The sequence below is a fragment of the Ascaphus truei genome, unplaced genomic scaffold (assembly GCF_040206685.1).
Source record: "Ascaphus truei isolate aAscTru1 unplaced genomic scaffold, aAscTru1.hap1 HAP1_SCAFFOLD_209, whole genome shotgun sequence".
Lineage (NCBI taxonomy): Eukaryota > Metazoa > Chordata > Amphibia > Anura > Ascaphidae > Ascaphus > Ascaphus truei.
The window spans coordinates 253,457-273,771 of NW_027455000.1; the positions used below are offsets into that span (position 1 = coordinate 253,457).

The following is a 20,315-nucleotide window of genomic DNA, read 5'->3' on the forward strand; positions in this document are numbered from 1 at the left end:
AAAAAGGAGACCACATTATACAGATGTAGCAAGAGTAATTGTTTCCCGGCACCGGGGCAAGCTGAAGTTGTGCGTACCACCTCGTCACCAGTCGATTACATCAGGGGGAGTGACGGCGCCTGTGCATTGGAGTGGAAACCTCACAGCTGTGTCTGTAGTTGCATCAACTCCAATGCACAGGCCCCGTCACGCCCCCTAACTTAATCGACTGGTGACTAGGTGGTCTGAATCGACAGAGCGTGCTGTGTGACCAGAGACTACTTACCATTCGAACAAGCGGCGTCAGCCGACATGGAGCAGATTGCTGTATTGGGATGTTGCTCACAGCGCTATTTTACTCTGCCAGATTGTAAGTGGCATTTTATTTTTGGGTAGTAAACCTTTTTTTTACAGTACTTCACCATATTGTGCTATTATTAATTTTCAGGACCGGTTTTCTTCTCTGTTCATTGAATTGGACATTCACCTCGACTTAGTAGAATAGTCTTCATTTTCCCTTATTACTATTTATTTAGTATGTATATCTTTTTCCTAGTTATTTGCGCTTCTGTCATTTCTCTTTATATTTCTCTCTTGAGGATCTTGTGGGACCTTAGATAATAAGCAGCACCTACTAGGAGCACTATTACATGTTATATTATTCTCACGTGTAATTTGGAGGTGTTACAGGTGTGCACACCAATTCTTTTGAGAAATATATATATATATATTTAGTAACTGGGCTTTGTTTTATAAATGCCAATGTTAAGAGTTACATAGCTGAACGCAAAGTAGGAGCAAATTTGAACGTGTCAACATTGCAGGAAAAAAAAACCTGCAAAAGGTATTGTTTAAAAACAAAACAAAAACACAGAACATTAAAATAAAACAATATTAAAATTCAACGGCAAGAGAGATTTTTTTTTGAAATACAACAAGAAATTATGTTTTTAAATTGATGCTCTAAATGTTCTTCCAGAACGGAGAATAGGCCTGATCTCCCCCCCTGCTCGCGCCCCCCCACCCTCCTCCCACTCGGCTCCGGCATCAAATGACGAAGCAGAGTCATGTGACGTCATGTTGCCATAGCAACACAACGTCACGTGACCCCACAGCGTCATTTGACGCCGGGTTGCCATCGAGTCATATTGCTGGAAGCCAAATCAAGGTAAGGGAATTTACAGAGGCCTTGTGCGGCCCCCTAGCATTTAATTTAAATGCATTCGGGGAAGCACTGGGCCTGTGTAAACACGACGTCCCCCCTAGGGGGCGCACCCCCCAGTTTGCGCACCCCTGGTTTAGAGCTTGAACTAGCATCACATTTTGCTAGGACGTCTCCTTTGCAGAAACTCTGCCTTCAGTAACACTCACCTGAAAGTGACCCAGTTGCTTTAGCAACTGCTTCCCAATTTGCTGCCGCAAATTGAAATGCCACACTGACCTGTGCTTGGATGACACGTGAGGGAACACCACCCCAAAGAGAGCCACAGAAGCATCGATCACAGACACTCCTAGCGGGAGGGGGCCAGGCACAGCTTCTCCGGCTGGGATGCGCAGATATATTGAGGAAGGGTCATGTTCTAAAGCCCCACTTCCAGATGCACTGTTGGGCTGCAGCTGCACAACATGCAAATATCAATTAATAAAAGCAGCAACAGAATAAAACATCTGTGTCACAATCCCCCATAAACCCTCTCTGCCCCCTCCCCCCCCTTGAAGGTTGCGAGTACTGTACCAACCAATGAGAAAACAATTCTCTGGTCTTAAGATGGAAGCTGTACAGCCAACTGGGAAAAATAAGACTGCCCTTACAAGAAACAAGCCAAAGACAAGTCTTAGGCCTTGTCCAGGGTGGCGCTGAGCGGGCGCTCCCGCTGGCCGCGATGAAACACATTGCTGCAATGTGTGTGGCCAGCGTGAGCAAGCGTGGCGCTTACCTGCTTGGCGAGACAACCAAATTTGATATAGCTGCTCACTGATGCGTCACGTGAGCAGCTCGCCCAATGAGGGCGAAAGAATAGGAATAATTATAAAGAATTCTAAAATACGAACGCTGAAAGGGGGATGACCCAATCTGGTCTGTTCCATCACAGGGGTAAAATAACCAGAATTATACATGCCCACTGAATCAAATGACAAACTGGGAAACTGGAAATGTAAGCAGAAATAAGGGTAGTAAACCCCATCATACACTTCCAGCGACAGTGCCTTTTCACAATAAGCTTACAAAAATAATTTAACACTCATTTCGGTACGATTGTTTTGTGAAGGCATCACCCAGCTTTAACTTGGTTCGTTCAATTTGGGACCACACTGATCATGCAACAATCAAGATCATTCGCTACCTTTTGTAGGGGGAGGGGAGGGGGGTGAGAAATATTGTTTGTCACTCCACATCAATCCCATACCTGATCTTCAATGGATTTGTGGTCAGTCTCCTGCAGCCACGAGCCAAGCAGCACACTGTCATCATAGTGACACAGAGAGCGGAGGAGGGATGTGGTGGTATTGGAAGAGTTGTCGGTTAAGGTGAACTCTGCCACTAGCTCACGAAGAAGCACGTTGAAGTTTCCTATACAAAAGAATGGATATTTAGGTATACATGAATATTTAGAAGAGATAAGAAAACTGTTAATAAATAAAAACAAAATACCATTGCAGATACAAATTAGAGGCTCATTCTATGTTCCTATCACACAGGATGTGAGAACTGGGGGGGGGGGGGGGGGGAGAGGAGAGGGGTAGGGACCTTTATTCGTGAATACCAAGGTCAAAAACAAGAAGTTGAGAATGACAATTCCAATACGAGAATCTTGTCACATTTTATTGTTTCTTCCTGAGGCTCAAAAACATTGTTGTTCCCAGTTAAGATCCTGGAGCTAGAAGTCCACCAAGTTTTCTATATTAACTTAGCCATTCTTAAAAAAAGAGAACATTAAGAGGTTATCTTTACCTTCATACGTCTTGGGGGGCAACAAAGCCAAAATGTCATACAGCCTCAGACGGACCATTGCAGCACTTGCCTTTAGATGTGTCCCATGTGCTTTAATTACAGAAAGGATGCTATAGAGTTAAATCAAGAGGGGAAATAAAAAGTTTGCATTAAACACAATAAATGATTTCAGAAGGACAGTTTATACCGAACTAGGCTCTCTTATTGCAACTAAAAATAAAAAAAAATCTAAACTATCTTGAATAGTCAACAGGTTTATTAGATGTTTGAGCACAGCTTCAACAGTTTCATTCATTGGTTCGTAACTCTGTCTTCAAGGCACCGTAGCTGGACCAAGCTTCCAGTAGCATCAGATTATATTCTAATAATATTTACACCAAATTCATTCAGATGTGACTGGCACAATCGGGTTAAAAAAAAACAAAACAAAAAAAAACAGTGTACTGGTCCCTTGGAGCAGCTGTTCCAGGGACCATACAGCGGTGGCAAGTGTGAGCAGGTGGTTTCTTTGGCGTCTCAGATTGCTAATCTGAAGAGGCAATTTGCAACATTGAGGGCCATTGACAATCTTTAACAGAGTTTAGTGCTCACAAAGCAAGCCCTAGCTGGGACTAGTGTTGCAGATGGTGGAGCTGTGAGTGAGGAACAGGTAGGTAGCTGGGTAACAGAAGAAGAAGCAGGGGCAATAGGGAGAGGCAGGCCAGTTCTGAGTTGACAGATCCCAATAGATTTGCCAGATTGAGTGAAGATATTAGGTGTGTCATGGCAGGAATGGCAAGGCTGGGGAAACCGATTCCTTTAGCAGCCCGGGGAATTGTTCATCCAGCACAGAGGACAGGATACTCAGAACAAAAAAGTCTGTGGTGGTAGGTGACTCCATTATTAAGAGGGTAGGTAGAAATCTGTTGTTGTGAACACATGAACAGAACCAACTAGTCTTCCGCATGGCAGAAAACTAGTTAGTAAATATATCTGTTGTATCTGTGGTTCCTTAGGGATACAGTATGGCTGTGAACTACTGGTTTAACCTAACCCATTTTTTCCAAACGCCTAAAAACACTTTGCAGGACACACAGTACGAACAAGAATACTTTTCTCTTCTAACCAATTATATGCGGATGTGGCAAAATAATATATTCTATAAAATAATAGTGGAGCACACCTGTGTGCCTCTGGTAACACATGTGTATTGTGATACCACATGTCAGATGTAAACAAACATTGGTGACATCACAGTATTATCAGCCACACAGGTCATTTCAAAACTACTTTTGTCATTTAGAAAAGAATAGAAGGGGGAAAAAAAAATGACACTAACTTGTGATTGGTGCCAATAATTTAATTAAAATAATCTCCTAAAAGCTTTTTTCACCCAGTTTAGTAGTGTGAATAGACCTATATTTTCCGATAGCAATGTAACTTCAGTTTCAGGGACAATATATATTTGGAATGGTCTGCAGTTCAAAAATTGCTCATTAATATATTTACTTTATAATGTTACAGGCGGTGATCAATAAAAACAGAATGGTATATTCTATATTCAAGCAGTGTGAGAGGGTAGCATTTATAATAAAATGCAATCTAGTCCAGGGGGGCGCAAACTTTTTTCCCTGCGCCCCCCTGACGGCTGTCCCCTCACTCCCGCGTCCCCCCCAACCCCAACTTACCCGCGCTCCGGCGTAATGACGTCACGTTGCCATAGCAACGTGACGTCACATGACCCCGCAGCGTCATTTTGACGCCGCGTTGCCATGGCGCTGCAGGGAGGAAGCCGCCGGAGCCACGGTAAGTTAGGTTTACAGAGGCCCTGCAGCTCCCCCGGCACTTAATTTAAGTGCCTTCGGGAAGCGCGCGGGGCCTCTGTAAACCCCGCGCCCCCCGTCGGCAGTGTCGCGCCCCCCCTGGGGGTCGCGCCCCACAGTTTGCGCACCGCTGATCTAGTCAGTAGTTCTGACATCAGTGAAACACTCCACTATTTGGAAAACAGAGTTTCATTAGCTTGTTACACTGAAGTATAGATGCAGCGGCCGTTATTCGAACAAATCTCGAAATGGATTTCGAGATCTCACCGTGATCCGCACAAGTTTTGCCGGGCAGACTATAATGGCCCATCGGATTAACACAGCAGGGGTCCCTGCTGTGTGAGTCCTACCGGGGTCTGCCTTTCTGTAATAGACGCACAGTAAGAGATAGGCTGAATCAGTCACACTCACAGTGCGCGCCTCTCACAGGCGATCGCGGGGGGTTTATTTAATTTTAAACATGACAGTAATGTAGCAGGGGGTCTCTGGAGCTGAACCGCATTGATTTCAAGTCCGGGGACACCCTACTTCCCAAGATACAGGCCCGTTATGGGGTGCCGGTATCTCTTATGCATGTAAATGTCTCGCGTCACGTGATCGGGACATTTCCATGCATAGGAGATACCGGCACCCTATAACGGGGCCTGTATCTCGGGAAGCAGGGGATCCCCGGACTTGAAACCAATGCGTTTCAGCTCCGGAGACCCCCTGCTACGATACTGTAATGTTTACAATTAAATAAACCCCCCCGTGATCGCCTATGAGAGGTGCGCAGTTAGTGACTGATTCAGCCTCTTACTGCGCGTCTATTACAGAGAGGCAGATCCCGGCAGGATTCACACAGCAGGGACCCCTGCTGTGTTTATCCGATGGGCCGTTTGCAGCGGCAAAACTTGTGAATATATCGCAGCCTACACGCGGCACAACACAAAATGTACCCAGGTAAATGTTCGGATAATGGCCGCTGCATCTGTAGTAGTTACCAACTATTTGTCTTTTCCACCAAATTTCCCTGGTTCCAATTACAAGCACGCAAAAAAATAAATACAGATTCAATGGTGCAGGTTCCTGATTTAAATGAGATTTAGATGTAAAGACTAATTAAACTGCATAACTTAAGCATTTTATCCAGCCATGCCCCAATTACTTACTGTGACATCATGGTCAAGGCACATTCAATGGGTGTCATCAACTTCCTGATCACATCCTCAGTGAGCAGCTCAGGGCAGTGAGCAACAAAACTCCGCATAGCTTGAAAAAAAGTCAATGTTTCATCAAAATATATTAACATAGATGATTCATGATTTAGTCTGCTGTACAAATGGAAAACATTTAATTAATGGCATTTATAGATCCAACTGAAACATTACTGAAATTAAAAAAACGTGTGTATAATACACAAAACAATGTGTATACTATACATTTATACACACATATATACATACATATACACATATATATACACATATATATATATATATATATATATACACATACATATATACACACACACATGCATACATCTTTATAGCGCCCATCCAAGTACATAGCGCTTTGCAGTAGTAATACACCTGACATCATAATAAGATACATGATAGGAATAAAAGTAGACATTAGGAAAAGGAGTCCTTTCCCCGAACAGCTTAAAATGCTTACATATTTAAATACAGGTCTATTTTTTTATTTATTTTTTATTACTCAGACTAGACCCATATTAGGCTGTGATACCTTTTAGCGGACAAAGAGTTTTTCATAGATTAAGTTAGTGTACAGAGGTTTAATTTTCATTGTACACTAGAAAAATAAACTTTTGAAGTTTCGAAAGCTCTGTACACTATAATTTCATCTATGGAGGACTCTTTTTTTCCACTAAAAAAGGTATCACAGCCTACAACACATTTACACTTCTCCAGCACCAATGCGGCTACTAAAACGTTGAACTATAGAATTACCCAATTAAACATCAATTCATTTTTATTCCTAAATCGGACTGCACCAATAAGGAAATCGGGGGTGTACCATCCTGCTTCTTACCACAGAGAGCTCCAGCGCGACCTTCCAGAGTCACCTGCCAAGTAAAAGAGTCTCCTCTGGCTTTCTCTGCCTCCAACTCTTTTAAGGAACGAGGAAACACATTTCGCCAAAGCAGAAGCATCTTAGGGAGATGGTATCGCACAACTGAGGGGCCTGTGTAAGTTTGAGACAAGAAATTGGTGAGAAGCCATAGGGACTATAGCAATGGACTGTGAACGGAAAGGATGTGAGCAGACAAGACTTGTCTCCATGTATGTTTGGCAAGGATATGACAAGCTTTTACTACAGAGAAGAACAAAAACAAACAAGTACTCACAACACTCACATTTATTTGTAAAAATGCGGGGACTATGGGGAGCTATATAAGAGGGAGCTTCAGACGGTATAACCAGTGCAGTACTCAGCTTACAGCAGCCCATCTATTCAGGTTCTGAGAGAGAGTGTTAGCTTGATGATAAATCCAAAGGAAGTAGGTTTATGGATCAGGCACCACATTATATTATCACTAACCCAACTACTCTGTTCCCAAAAAGCGCCTATGAGCGATGCACACTTTTCCATTATCCTTTTCTATTATTCCAAGTTACAGAAATTCAACTTTTGCCATAGAAATGAGTTACATAGCAAGACAGGGATTCATCCGGCTGTGATGCAATTACCAACGGATTGGGGTGCGATACCCCGATGAACCCCAGCCAAAGGCAGGTATTCCTTGTGCTTGGTTTCTACTTTGTGCATCTCTCAAACAAGAAGGGTACAGAGAAGATGCAGAGCAGCGTACGTACCTAATGTCATTAGAGCTCCAAGCAATAGCCATCCAGCCTGCGTGCGTTGTAACGATAGTCTGCTATTTTGTGAAGCAGTGCGTAACAAGTCTTCGGCTATGCTGACAACCATCTGCAACAACAAAATCAAAATAATGAGACGGACTTCATACAGTATACAGATTGGCAACAGTAATACTCAGGAACCAGAATAACCTTCACTAAACTGCTGCAGTGCATAATAGCATGTGTTGGATTGCTTAGCATGGGTTTAGTTGCCATGGAAGTGAAGAGACCTAGAGCATGAGCACAAAGTAGATTGCATTTGAGAAATAACTTGGAAATTAGGTCAGAAAGGTGAGGAAGGGATGTAGATTGGCAATATTGCAGAAATGGAAACAAAATTTGGCGAGGTACTGATTGTGAGGGGTGAGGGAGGAGTACAAAAATGACACCCGTGCATCTAGCTTGGAGTCTACAAAGTATAGTGGAGACTTACAATTCAATTGAGAAATTAGGTACAGATGTAGGGTTAGAAGGAAGGGAACTGATAAGCTCTGTTTTTGACATGTTAGGTTAGAGATGATAATGGGACATCCACGAGCAAATAGCAGAAAAACAGTTACACACAATTGGAATGAAAGAGGAGAGGTCAGGAGATGAGAGGATTGAGAGAGAAAATTGTAGAGGGGGGGTGAGGGGAGAAGATGGGAGACTTTCTCCTTGGTAACTGGTGTGGATGTGGCTTGACAAAGTCGTGTCGAATAGCGTTGATTTCATCTCTAAAGTGGTTAGCTAGATCTTGAGCTATAAGGCCAGAAGTGGGACCTTGGGTGGAAGGACAAAGAGAGTTGAAAGTTGAAAACAGACATTGTGAATTGGTGGATAGTAGATATGTGAGAGTAAAAGTAGTTTTGTTTAGAAAGGATTTGGGCAGAATTACAGGCAAAGAGAATTAATTTGCGGTGCATAAATCAGCTTTAGAGAGTGATTTCCTCCATTGACATTTAGTGAGGGAACAGAGACAACAGAACATAATATTAAGCAAGTAACCATCACAATGTGAAGCAGAGCTGGACAACCGCTCAGAGACCAAAGAATGAGGTCAAAGAGGAAATAAGAGGAAGCTGGAGTATTAGGGTTATCAATAGGAATATTAAAGTCTGCTAGAATGAGTGAGGAAGTCAGGAATGAGCAGGTGTGGAAGCCAGGCAACAAAATTGTCTGCAATACGGAGAGACAGGGGAGTGTTTTTTTCAAATGAGGGTAACGAGAGGGAAGGACAAGGGGGTATTACTTGGAAAGTGCATCAATGAGAGAGAAGAAGGCCTCCTCCACCATGTCTGCTCCCTGGTCAGGGGTATGACTAAAGGAAAGGCCACTGTAAGACAGTGCAGCAGGTGAGATAGTAACAGGTGGCGTTAGCCAAGTTTCAGTAATGTCTATTAGGCTGAACACATATAAATACAGGCATACCCCGTTTTACGTACACCCGCTTTACGTAAACTCGCAAGTACGTACATTTATTTTTAGTTACACCATACCCCTTTGTACGTACGCATGCTTCGTGAGTACGGACACCAGGGGGCGGCGTGCGTACCTCTCATCAATACTGCAACCTACTTCATTGTGGTCCCTAACTGAGTGGGAGTGCAGGTAAGGGGTAAGGGGGAACGGGGCCAGATGGCAGGGGGAACGGGGAGATCGGGCGCACCATCAATCAGCTGCTATAGCAGTGATTCCGCCCGCACTGCAGCTCCTTGCTTTTCTCCCTCCGCTCTCCTCCTCCCTTCTCCCTCCTCCCTCCTCAGAGCTCGCTCTAGCCTGCTGCTGCTGTAGAATGGAACTTTGCATGTGAGTTACAGGCTACGGGGAGGAGGAGGAGGTGCTCTTCTACTGCATTCTGTGCTTGTGTGTGTGTCTGTCTGTGTGTGTGTGTGTGTGTGTGTGTCTGTCTGAGTGTGTGTGAGTGTGTCTGTCTGTGTGTGTGTGTGTGTGTCTGTCTGAGTGTGTGTGTGTGTTTCTGTGTCTGTCTGTGTGTGTTTCTGTGTCTGTCTGTGTGTGTCTGTGTGTGTGTGTGTCTGTCTGTGTGTGTGTGTGTCTGTGTGTGTGTGTCTGTCTGAGTGTGTGTGTGTGTGTGTGTCTGTCTGAGTGTGTGTGTGTGTGTGTCTGAATGTGTGTGTCTGCCTGAGTGTCTGAGTGTGTCTATCTGAGTGTGTGTCTGTCTGAGTGTGTGTGTGTCTGTCTGAGTGTGTGTGTGTCTGTCTGAGTGTGTGTGTGTCTGTCTGAGTGTGTGTGTGTCTGTCTGCGTGTGTGTGTGTCTGTCTGCGTGTGTGTGTGTCTGTCTGCGTGTGTGTGTCTGTCTGCGTGTGTGTGTCTGTCTGCGTGTGTGTGTCTGTCTGCGTGTGCGTGTCTGTCTGCGTGTGTGTGTCTGTCTGCGTGTGTGTGTCTGTCTGCGTGTGTGTGTCTGTCTGCGTGTGTGTGTCTGTCTGTGTGTGTGTGTCTGTCTGTCTGTGTGTGTTTCTGTGTCTGTCTGAGTGTGTGTGTGTGTGTGTGTGTGTCTGTGTGTGTGTGTGTGTCTGTCTGAGTGTGTGTGTGAGTGTGTCTGTCTGTGTGTGTGTGTGTGTGTCTGTCTGAGTGTGTGTGTGTGTCTGTCTGTGTGTGTGTGTGTTTCTGTGTCTGTCTGTGTGTGTTTCTGTGTCTGTCTGTGTGTGTTTCTGTGTCTGTCTGTGTGTGTGTGTCTGTGTGTGTGTGTGTCTGTGTGTGTGTGTGTCTGTCTGAGTGTGTGTGTGTGTCTGTCTGAGTGTGTGTGTGTGTGTCTGTCTGCGTGTGTGTGTCTGTCTGCGTGTGTGTGCCAGTCTGTCTGCGCGTGTCTGCGCGTGTGTCTGCGCGTGTGTCTGCGCGTGTGTCTGCGCGTGTGTCTGCACGTGTGTCTGCACGTGTCTGAGTGCACGTGCGTGCGTGACAGAGTGCGTGCGTGACTAAGTGCGTGTGCATGCGTGACTGAGTGAGAGTGCGTGAGAGATTGTGTGACTGAGGGAGTGCGTGAGAGATTGTGTGACTGAGGGAGTGCGTGAGAGATTGTGTGACTGAGGGAGTGCGTGAGAGATTGTGTGACTGAGGGAGTGCGTGAGAGATTGTGTGACTGAGGGAGTGCGTGAGAGATTGTGTGACTGAGGGAGTGCGTGAGAGATTGTGTGACTGAGGGAGTGCGTGAGAGACTGTGTGACAGAGGGAGTGTGTGCGTGACTGAGGGAGTGCGTGCAAGCCAAGCTGATCAAGGACCTGAGTAAGGCCGTGCGTATAGTGCCGGCGATGCCACCCAAAAACAAACACATTGCCGCCGCCGCCGCGTGCGCTTATAGTAAGCGCGAGAGCGGCAATGTGACGGAGCGGACTTTGGAAGCCGGGAATATTTGATTTTCAAGGGCTGTCACCTCATGTGACAGCCCCTGAACAAATCAAATGCCCGGGAGCATATAACTTTCGCTAGCTATGATGGGTGACGTCGCCGGTCGCGGGCACTATACGCACGGCCTAAGCAAGCACAGCATTGTAAAACACTGTACAGTACTGTACTGTACTGTTTTCACCAAAGTCACAAAAAATAAGTCCCAAAAATATATCAGTCAGTCAAATAAATGCACCTCACCTTCATGCCCTTTCAGTAAAAATACTGTACAGTAGAAGATATGCCCTCTCCTTCATCCTTCCTACATATTTTTAAAATAATTTTCCATTCATCCATGTTGTATCTGTCAGCACATAAGAAAAATCAGCTGACATTAAAGATTTTATTTCAATAAAGCCTACTGTATTTATTTTGGTTACAAATGCATTATTTACATCAGTAATGCACATATATGATGTTTGCAGTACAGTACATGCATTGTAAAGTGGAAAAAAGGTAGTGCTTCACTATAAGTACATTTTCACTTTACATACATGCTCCGGTCCCATTGCGTATATTAAAGCGGGGTATGCCTGTACACACATGCACAGACACACAGTTTGTGAGAGACATAAAGAATGAGCAATATTTACCAAGCGGTGCTAAGCTGCAAGGCTTACAGTAACCTAGTAATTATGGCCCATTAAGTATTGAAAGACCAGATACATTTTGTTTCTTACCTTTCCTTTGGCGTGAGGAATACCCAAAGGACACTGATGTACACCGCCTAGTAGAGCAGCCATTGCAAAGCTGTAACCGCTAACCGCTTCAGGGGAATTCTTCAAGTTGTTTAGTCTTTCTACACACCTGTCCAGCAGCGGTGTAAGCTGAAAGGGTAGTGCCACAGCAACACAGCGCAGGCACCATGCAGCTGCGAGTCTGGCTGCCATGCTGGGGTGAAGGAGGACAGACGTTACTGTGTCCAAAAGTCCTAAATACAAACGGCAAAAGGTTGAAACACTTCATAGCAGTGCAAAGGGGAAACACGAAGACAAACTGCACTCACATGGTAGTTTCAGCTTTATGTGCTAAGCAGTTTTCTTGATTTGGCTTGTTTTAAAAATAGCCTTTGGGGCAACGCAGGTGTAGGCTGAAGAGGTTCAACATAGAGGGGTGTTAGGCCAAATAACAGGTGGATTCTCATATTTCTTCATATCCTCTTAAGGACTTTAGCATGTGAGAACGTATTTAAGTTTTCTGTTTTTATCCCATTATTTTCTGAAACGGTCTTTGAAACGCTTTTTCTTTAAACAATCACTTTACCACTTTTCGTACATTATACCTAAAATGGAATAAGTACTGTTTTGGAGCTCTAATTGAACCTTGTAACCTTTTAGAAGAGATAAACTGTATTTTCTGACACATTTTGCTACATTGTTACATATTTTTCCAGTAAACATGGGCTGTGAACTCCAGGGAGCAAGCCCTTCATTTATTCTTAGTGGTGGCAGCGTATTGAGTTTTTTTGGGGAGATATTGCTCGTTTTGAGGGCCTTGCGGGAAGGTTGGCAAGGCCTCCCTTGCGGGAAGGTTGGACCGCCAGATGTATTAACCCTTTTCACACACAGAAATCATGTGCTCAAGGGTGCGGCGTACGTGACAAATTCTTATCAATACAATCTACTGTTTGTATAAATTACGCCTGCTGTGCATCTGGCTGCAGTTACCTATAGAAGGCTCCAGTATGAGAGGTGATGCTGTGGAGTTCAGGCTTTGTACCAGACTCCCCAGCTCCTGCAGGGCACACACCATGACATGCTGAGTGGCAGAAACGTCGGCAGATCCGCCTTTATTTTCATTGTTGGCATCATTCACCACAGCTTCTAAACAACAACAAAAAAAACACGAAACAGCACAATTACACCGCAAAAGTTGATATGTCATATCGAGCACGACCATAAAAAGGATCTAAATAAACAGGAGTAAGATTCTAAATTGTTTATGCCAATATTGGGCATTACATAAAATGTAGGACAGTGCAACAAATAAGGTTCTAAGAAAGAGTAATCGTATCAGGCTAGGAAAATCAGCTGTTCCAGTATTTCCATGAAGGGCCGCTGCTCTGTAAATGAAGATAAAATCCTGGTAACCAACCAACCGGCAAAAAGGTGCAATCCCTTTTAGGATGAAAGTGAACGAAAGGCAATTACATGTTTTAGAGGCCATATTTATGAAGCAGTGCTAAGCAATAAAGCACCATCCTGCCCATTCAAGTAAATAGGAGTGATTTACTTAAAAATAAATATAAACAAACACTTGTACAGTACGTATTTGTATGCACTTTTTAAAGTTAGGTTGTAAACATGGTGAGCGGAGACAGAGGACGAGGACTTGTTGAACAGGGGCCTGCGCGGCTAACTCCCTCCTTCCTTATCTTTACTGCCCGTCAACAGGGACATGTGTGAGCTAGGGGTAAAGAAAATGGTCGAATTTCAAGCTCTCCATTGTTCAGATTCACCCATTGAAAAAGAAAACTTCTCTTCATTTCCAATTAAACCCGCACAGCCAAATGTTTGCTATAATCATGGCCAGTGTTCGACAAACCTATACATTTGCTCGCCCCGGGCGAGTGGATTTAACCCCCGGGCGAGTAAATATTGGCCCAAGCAGCACACGTTTGGTACTAGGTGGCGAGTAGATTTTTTTGTGTGGCGAGTAGATTTTTTGGTGATTTGTCAACCACTGATCATGGCAATTGAAGAGAGTACAGGGAAAACGGCGGTGCATCTGCTGCTGCTGCTGCTGAAGATTGGAAACCACAAACTGCAAACCACAAAATATCCTAGGTGCAAAAATTTATTTTAGGGCATAGTAACAGCCAAAAAGAACACTCTGACGCGTTTCCCGTGGTATCCCACGCTTTATCAAAGAGTAAAATCACTTACAACGATCACATACTTAAATACCCACAATTCCCTCTCCTCTCCTATGACGCTGTGTAATTTGGGCCAATCGGAAGCGTGGGAGGCGTCACTCCCCTCTAGCTGGTGTAAGGCACATTAGCCTGAAGCAAACCCAGCTGTGCTTCACAGTGCAATTGCATGGGAGGTGAATGTATCCTCCCCTTGATGACGCGACGTCCCTTCTGGCCAATCATAGGCCTTAAAAAACGGGACGTCCTAAATGTAAACAAAGACTGACTGACAGCTTTATCCAAGAAAAGGAAATGGTGGGTATACTCCTAAGAACAAATAACATTAGGATCATCGCTCAAGACACATTAAATCAGTATGTCTAGCACTGTTCAACACTGCAATATATAAAGGAACAATGATCCATATAATGAAGTAAGACAATTAAAAAACCACTATTAACACTATAGTGGAGTAGTACATAAAAACACACAAATTGCTGTGTATTACCCTCACAGTACACAAAGAAAATATATACAGTTAGAACCTAAGTTAGGAATAATTGCCACATATGCATGATATCTAGATCATGCTAAATCTTTCTAGTTAAACATAATGATATTCAAAATGACATTGTAGTTTAGCAGGATAGGGTCCTATGGACTATATGGTTACAAGAAGATCAAAAATGATTGTACCATCAAACACGGATCTAGGTGCAGTACAATTTACAAGTTTAAGCTAAGATAAGGAATTAATTTCAATACATTTGTATTCTTGAAATAAGGACACTTAGCCTTGAATATCATTTGATTAAAATAATCAATTTGATAAACTCATTATACTGTGGTGTAACTTTCAATATTAGGTATAATTGGATCAAACAATATTGCACGTATTCCAAACTTGTGTCTTTTATAATCACAGACTCTTTACTTAAGTCATTCTTTTACCCTCTTTATAAAAAATGCTGCAGTTCCCAGTCTACATTGAGCCCTTGAGGGGTCCTGGTATTAAATTTAAACATCCAATACATCTCACGTTTATTTAAGATGTTTAGCCTGTCACCCCCTCTTTTTAACATTTCTACATACTCAATTGCCATGAATTTGAAATTTAATAGCCCGCCCTGGGGACATTCTACAAAATGTCTTGACACTGGATGTTGTATGTCTTTGATTCTGATGTATCTCACGTGTTCCATTATTCGCTGTTTTAATGGTCTTATTGTCCTGCCAATGTATCCCTCCTAGACCACCACATAAGACTTACCTATATGGCTAGTGGCATAATCTATGGGAGTGTGTTTAACATTGGACTATCTGGAATCCTGAGTCTTATGAACTGTCCTATGCTATGAAGATGTTTATATTATTATATTTTTATATCATGATCAAACATTGCCTACTCCTGGTTAGCATCACAAGTGGGAATTAACCCTCCCCTTCCCTTTCATATAATCATGGCAACAATTCTTTAAAGGAGACAATTTCATTGTTATGTTGTTAAAAAAAAAAAAAATAGCATGTTAATTGAGAACGATTGTACCTAAAATCTTAGCAGCTTTCAGTAAATCTGCATTTATGGGCAATTGAGAACACAGAAACTACATTGTACGTATCCCCAATTCTTATATTCAAGTGGCAAAAAGGCAAATCATATTTCAGCCTTTGATTGTTGTACTTTTTTTTTACATAGTTACATACATAGTAGAGGAGGTTGAAAAAGACATATCCATCAAGTTCAACCTATGCTAATTTAGGATGACAAATACTTATCCTATATTTGTACTTGCAGTTTATTGATACAGAGGAAGACAAACAAAAAAAATGATTTAAAGCACACAATCATCTTTGTAACTAGAGACTTTCCCCCCCTTATTCATCCTACCTGGGCGATGAGGTGTGTGTCCTCCTTGACGACTCTCAGGATTGCCTTCCACATAAATAGACTGTTTACACTCCATAAAAAAGTTATACTTGCTGATGTCTTTACTTGAGCGCTATAACATTAAACTGCTGTACCCCTCCCACCCCCAACTCCCCACTCCATTCCCTCATTATTTATGTATCCTTACCTTTACATCCCCCCCTCCCTCTTTTGTTATACCTTGAAAACCTCAACAAAAACAGGACGATAAAATAAAAAATAAACACAATCATCTTACCCACGGATTTCATCTGCTTACTGATGGCCTGGCAGATCTCCTTAGCCGCTGCGTTTTGGGCTTTCTCCCCTAGTAGACTGCCCACGGTGGCTCTCAGGATAAAGGACACGCACCTCCGGGAGTACACGGCCTCCACATGCGTCTGGGTGGCACTGGGGTGTGAGAGCAGGTCAAGCACGTGAGACAGGAACGTGGCAAAATTGCGCTCCAGCCACTCGCCTCCTAGTGTCGTGACAAAAATCACGTACGCCTGTGACCAACAGAAAAGTCAAGTCAACAAGTCACTTTAAAAGGATGTTATTAAATAGAAACAGTTTTAAGAAGCATTACATGGACTGTAAAAAATAAAAATATTAAATATATATATATATATTATATATGTAGAGGTATCAGTACCGTGTTAGCCGAGCTTCAATAATCAAAAAATAAATAGACGATACCGTTCTGTGGCTAACGAAATGCTTTTATTTGTGCGAGCTTTCGAGATACACTGATCTCTTCTTCTGGCGATGTTACAATGAATGAAGCATGCAAAGGGTATACTTAAAAACAGTGTCTCTAGGAATGTTATCTGTGCTCGTCCCTCCCCCGTGTGTGGATGTGATTTATGGCTAGAGGTGTTAAATGGCTCCTGAAAGTTAGTGATGTAAGAGTGTGTGTGTGAATCTGTATGAATATAAATGAATGGAGAGCCCACAGTGTAAACAGTGCTTTACAAAAGGTGTGTGTGGAGTGGGAGTTAATATAAATGATGTGGGTAGGTATTCAGCAGCACAACTGAATGCGGGACGAAACCATGCCAAGACGCAAGATGCAAAACCTGCACAATGCTCTACACAGCGGACACACATTTTAGTGCACCGTCAGGCCCAGTCAAATTAATACATCAAGGCTAAGCACCGTTTAGTAATCTGGGCCATTTAGGTCTTTCAATTCCATATAAAAAGCCTAGTTTAATGGGATAGTGAGCAGCCAACATGCATTAAAGATCTATAAACGGTCAGTAAAAGTGGTATCAACCCATGGTTACAATTCCCAATAAACCAGTACTTAAATGACAAAACAAAGCTAACAAATTGAACAAGATTTGATTCCATTATTATTCACAACACCATTCTTTACCAATAGAAAAAGCTTGCAATAATGTGACCAGTCAAAAGGCCATTTTGGTTTTCTTCACTGTCTAGTGCAGGGGTGCACAAGATTTTTCTGGTGGGGCGCAGGCGGTTGCAGAGGTCCCACACTCTTCCCCAAGGCATTTAAATTAAATGCCGGGGGACCGCGCAAGGCCTCTGCAACTCAACTCAGCCATGGCATGTGACATCACATGACCCCACTGCGTCATTCGACGCCCGTCATGGCAACGCAGCATCAGGGTCACATGACCCCGCAGCAAAAAGGTAGAGGGGGGGGGGGGGGGGCAGCACCAGAAGTTTGTGTACCCGTGATCTAGCATATTATTGTAGAATGTGGAGACAATTCTGCATGTAGAACAAGAGTAGCTAAAACAAACATGAAGGAGAGACATTATTTTGTAATAAACCTTAGCATCACGTGGGATTTTAGTTTACTGCAAACCCAATGAGCATCCCATAAAAGTGACCTAATGAACTGACAGTATGCACAGTACGATTGTGTTTTTCTTTGTTGATGGCCGAGATCTCTCCCTTGTGTCCTCATTGCATGGAAGTCATGTTTGAAGTAGTTACAAATTACTGGCGAGTGTCACCTCTGTGGTGGACACGAGGACAGGTGATCCCCTAGTGAAAGATCTAGTGTAAGCTTCATGTGATCTCAAACAAATTACTTTCTGTGGTGTGTACTAAAATTAGGTCAAGCTCTTTGGTAGAGAAATGCATTGGCTTGGTTTCATTGTGTGTACAGCCAGGCTCTTCAACTGCCTGCCCATAGGTCAAATGGGGCCCGCAAAGAGCCTTCATGTGGCCCTTAAGACTCTCTGCTCCTGCTAATTTCATACTACTAGTTGCTTAGGCAGCTAAATGCAGTTTTTTCAAACTGAAAACACTTGTAACTTAAGGTAGCTTAAATATGTATTTAAATACAAATTGTTGTACTTTTTTTTTACATAGTTACATACATAGTAGAGGAGGTTGAAAAAGACATATCCATCAAGTTCAACCTATGCTAATTTAGGATGACAAATACTTATCCTATATTTGTACTTGCAGTTTATTGATACAGAGGAAGACAAACAAAAAAAATGATTTAAAGCACACAATCATCTTTGTAACTAGAGACTTTTCCCCCCTTATTCATCCTACCTGGGCGATGAGGTGTGTGTCCTCCTTGACGACTCTCAGGATTGCCTTCCACATAAATAGACTGTTTACACTCCATAAAAAAGTTATACTTGCTGATGTCTTTACTTGAGCGCTATAACATTAAACTGCTGTACCCCTCCCACCCCCAACTCCCCACTCCATTCCCTCATTATTTATGTATCCTTACCTTTACATCCCCCCCTCCCTCTTTTGTTATACCTTGAAAACCTCAACAAAAACAGGACGATAAAATAAAAAATAAACACAATCATCTTACCCACGGATTTCATCTGCTTACTGATGGCCTGGCAGATCTCCTTAGCCGCTGCGTTTTGGGCTTTCTCCCCTAGTAGACTGCCCACGGTGGCTCTCAGGATAAAGGACACGCACCTCCGGGAGTACACGGCCTCCACATGCGTCTGGGTGGCACTGGGGTGTGAGAGCAGGTCAAGCACGTGAGACAGGAACGTGGCAAAATTGCGCTCCAGCCACTCGCCTCCTAGTGTCGTGACAAAAATCACGTACGCCTGTGACCAACAGAAAAGTCAAGTCAACAAGTCACTTTAAAAGGATGTTATTAAATAGAAACAGTTTTAAGAAGCATTACATGGACTGTAAAAAATAAAAATATTAAATATATATATATATATTATATATGTAGAGGTATCAGTACCGTGTTAGCCGAGCTTCAATAATCAAAAAATAAATAGACGATACCGTTCTGTGGCTAACGAAATGCTTTTATTTGTGCGAGCTTTCGAGATACACTGATCTCTTCTTCTGGCGATGTTACAATGAATGAAGCATGCAAAGGGTATACTTAAAAACAGTGTCTCTAGGAATGTTATCTGTGCTCGTCCCTCCCCCGTGTGTGGATGTGATTTATGGCTAGAGGTGTTAAATGGCTCCTGAAAGTTAGTGATGTAAGAGTGTGTGTGTGAATCTGTATGAATATAAATGAATGGAGAGCCCACAGTGTAAACAGTGCTTTACAAAAGGTGTGTGTGGAGTGGGAGTTAATATAAATGATGTGGGTAGGTATTCAGCAGCACAACTGAATGCGGGACGAAACCATGCCAAGACGCAAGATGCAAAACCTGCACAATGCTCTACACAGCGGACACACATTTTAGTGCACCGTCAGGCCCAGTCAAATTAATACATCAAGGCTAAGCACCGTTTAGTAATCTGGGCCATTTAGGTCTTTCAATTCCATATAAAAAGCCTAGTTTAATGGGATAGTGAGCAGCCAACATGCATTAAAGATCTATAAACGGTCAGTAAAAGTGGTATCAACCCATGGTTACAATTCCCAATAAACCAGTACTTAAATGACAAAACAAAGCTAACAAATTGAACAAGATTTGATTCCATTATTATTCACAACACCATTCTTTACCAATAGAAAAAGCTTGCAATAATGTGACCAGTCAAAAGGCCATTTTGGTTTTCTTCACTGTCTAGTGCAGGGGTGCACAAGATTTTTCTGGTGGGGCGCAGGCGGTTGCAGAGGTCCCACACTCTTCCCCAAGGCATTTAAATTAAATGCCGGGGGACCGCGCAAGGCCTCTGCAACTCAACTCAGCCATGGCATGTGACATCACATGACCCCACTGCGTCATTCGACGCCCGTCATGGCAACACAGCATCAGGGTCACATGACCCCGCAGCAAAAAGGTAGAGGGGGGGGGGGGGGCAGCACCAGAAGTTTGTGTACCCGTGATCTAGCATATTATTGTAGAATGTGGAGACAATTCTGCATGTAGAACAAGAGTAGCTAAAACAAACATGAAGGAGAGACATTATTTTGTAATAAACCTTAGCATCACGTGGGATTTTAGTTTACTGCAAACCCAATGAGCATCCCATAAAAGTGACCTAATGAACTGACAGTATGCACAGTACGATTGTGTTTTTCTTTGTTGATGGCCGAGATCTCTCCCTTGTGTCCTCATTGCATGGAAGTCATGTTTGAAGTAGTTACAAATTACTGGCGAGTGTCACCTCTGTGGTGGACACGAGGACAGGTGA

At 43.1% G+C, this 20,315-nt stretch overlaps 1 protein-coding gene across 1 annotated transcript in view; it reads right to left on the reverse strand.

Annotated features, from left to right (window-relative positions):
• The window catches only part of LOC142477434 (HEAT repeat-containing protein 5B-like), a gene marked incomplete at its 5' end in the record, with an annotated part of 41,196 nt that overhangs the window by 3,948 nt on the left and 16,933 nt on the right, over positions 1–20,315 (reverse strand). The window contains 9 exons of the mRNA XM_075582260.1: positions 1,421–1,596; positions 2,388–2,551; positions 2,933–3,042; positions 5,886–5,985; positions 6,769–6,921; positions 7,554–7,665; positions 11,664–11,914; positions 12,651–12,806; positions 18,562–18,811. Coding sequence (XP_075438375.1) covers positions 1,421–1,596; positions 2,388–2,551; positions 2,933–3,042; positions 5,886–5,985; positions 6,769–6,921; positions 7,554–7,665; positions 11,664–11,914; positions 12,651–12,806; positions 18,562–18,811 — 1,472 coding nt within the window. The remainder of the gene's footprint in view (positions 1–1,420; positions 1,597–2,387; positions 2,552–2,932; positions 3,043–5,885; positions 5,986–6,768; positions 6,922–7,553; positions 7,666–11,663; positions 11,915–12,650; positions 12,807–18,561; positions 18,812–20,315) is intronic.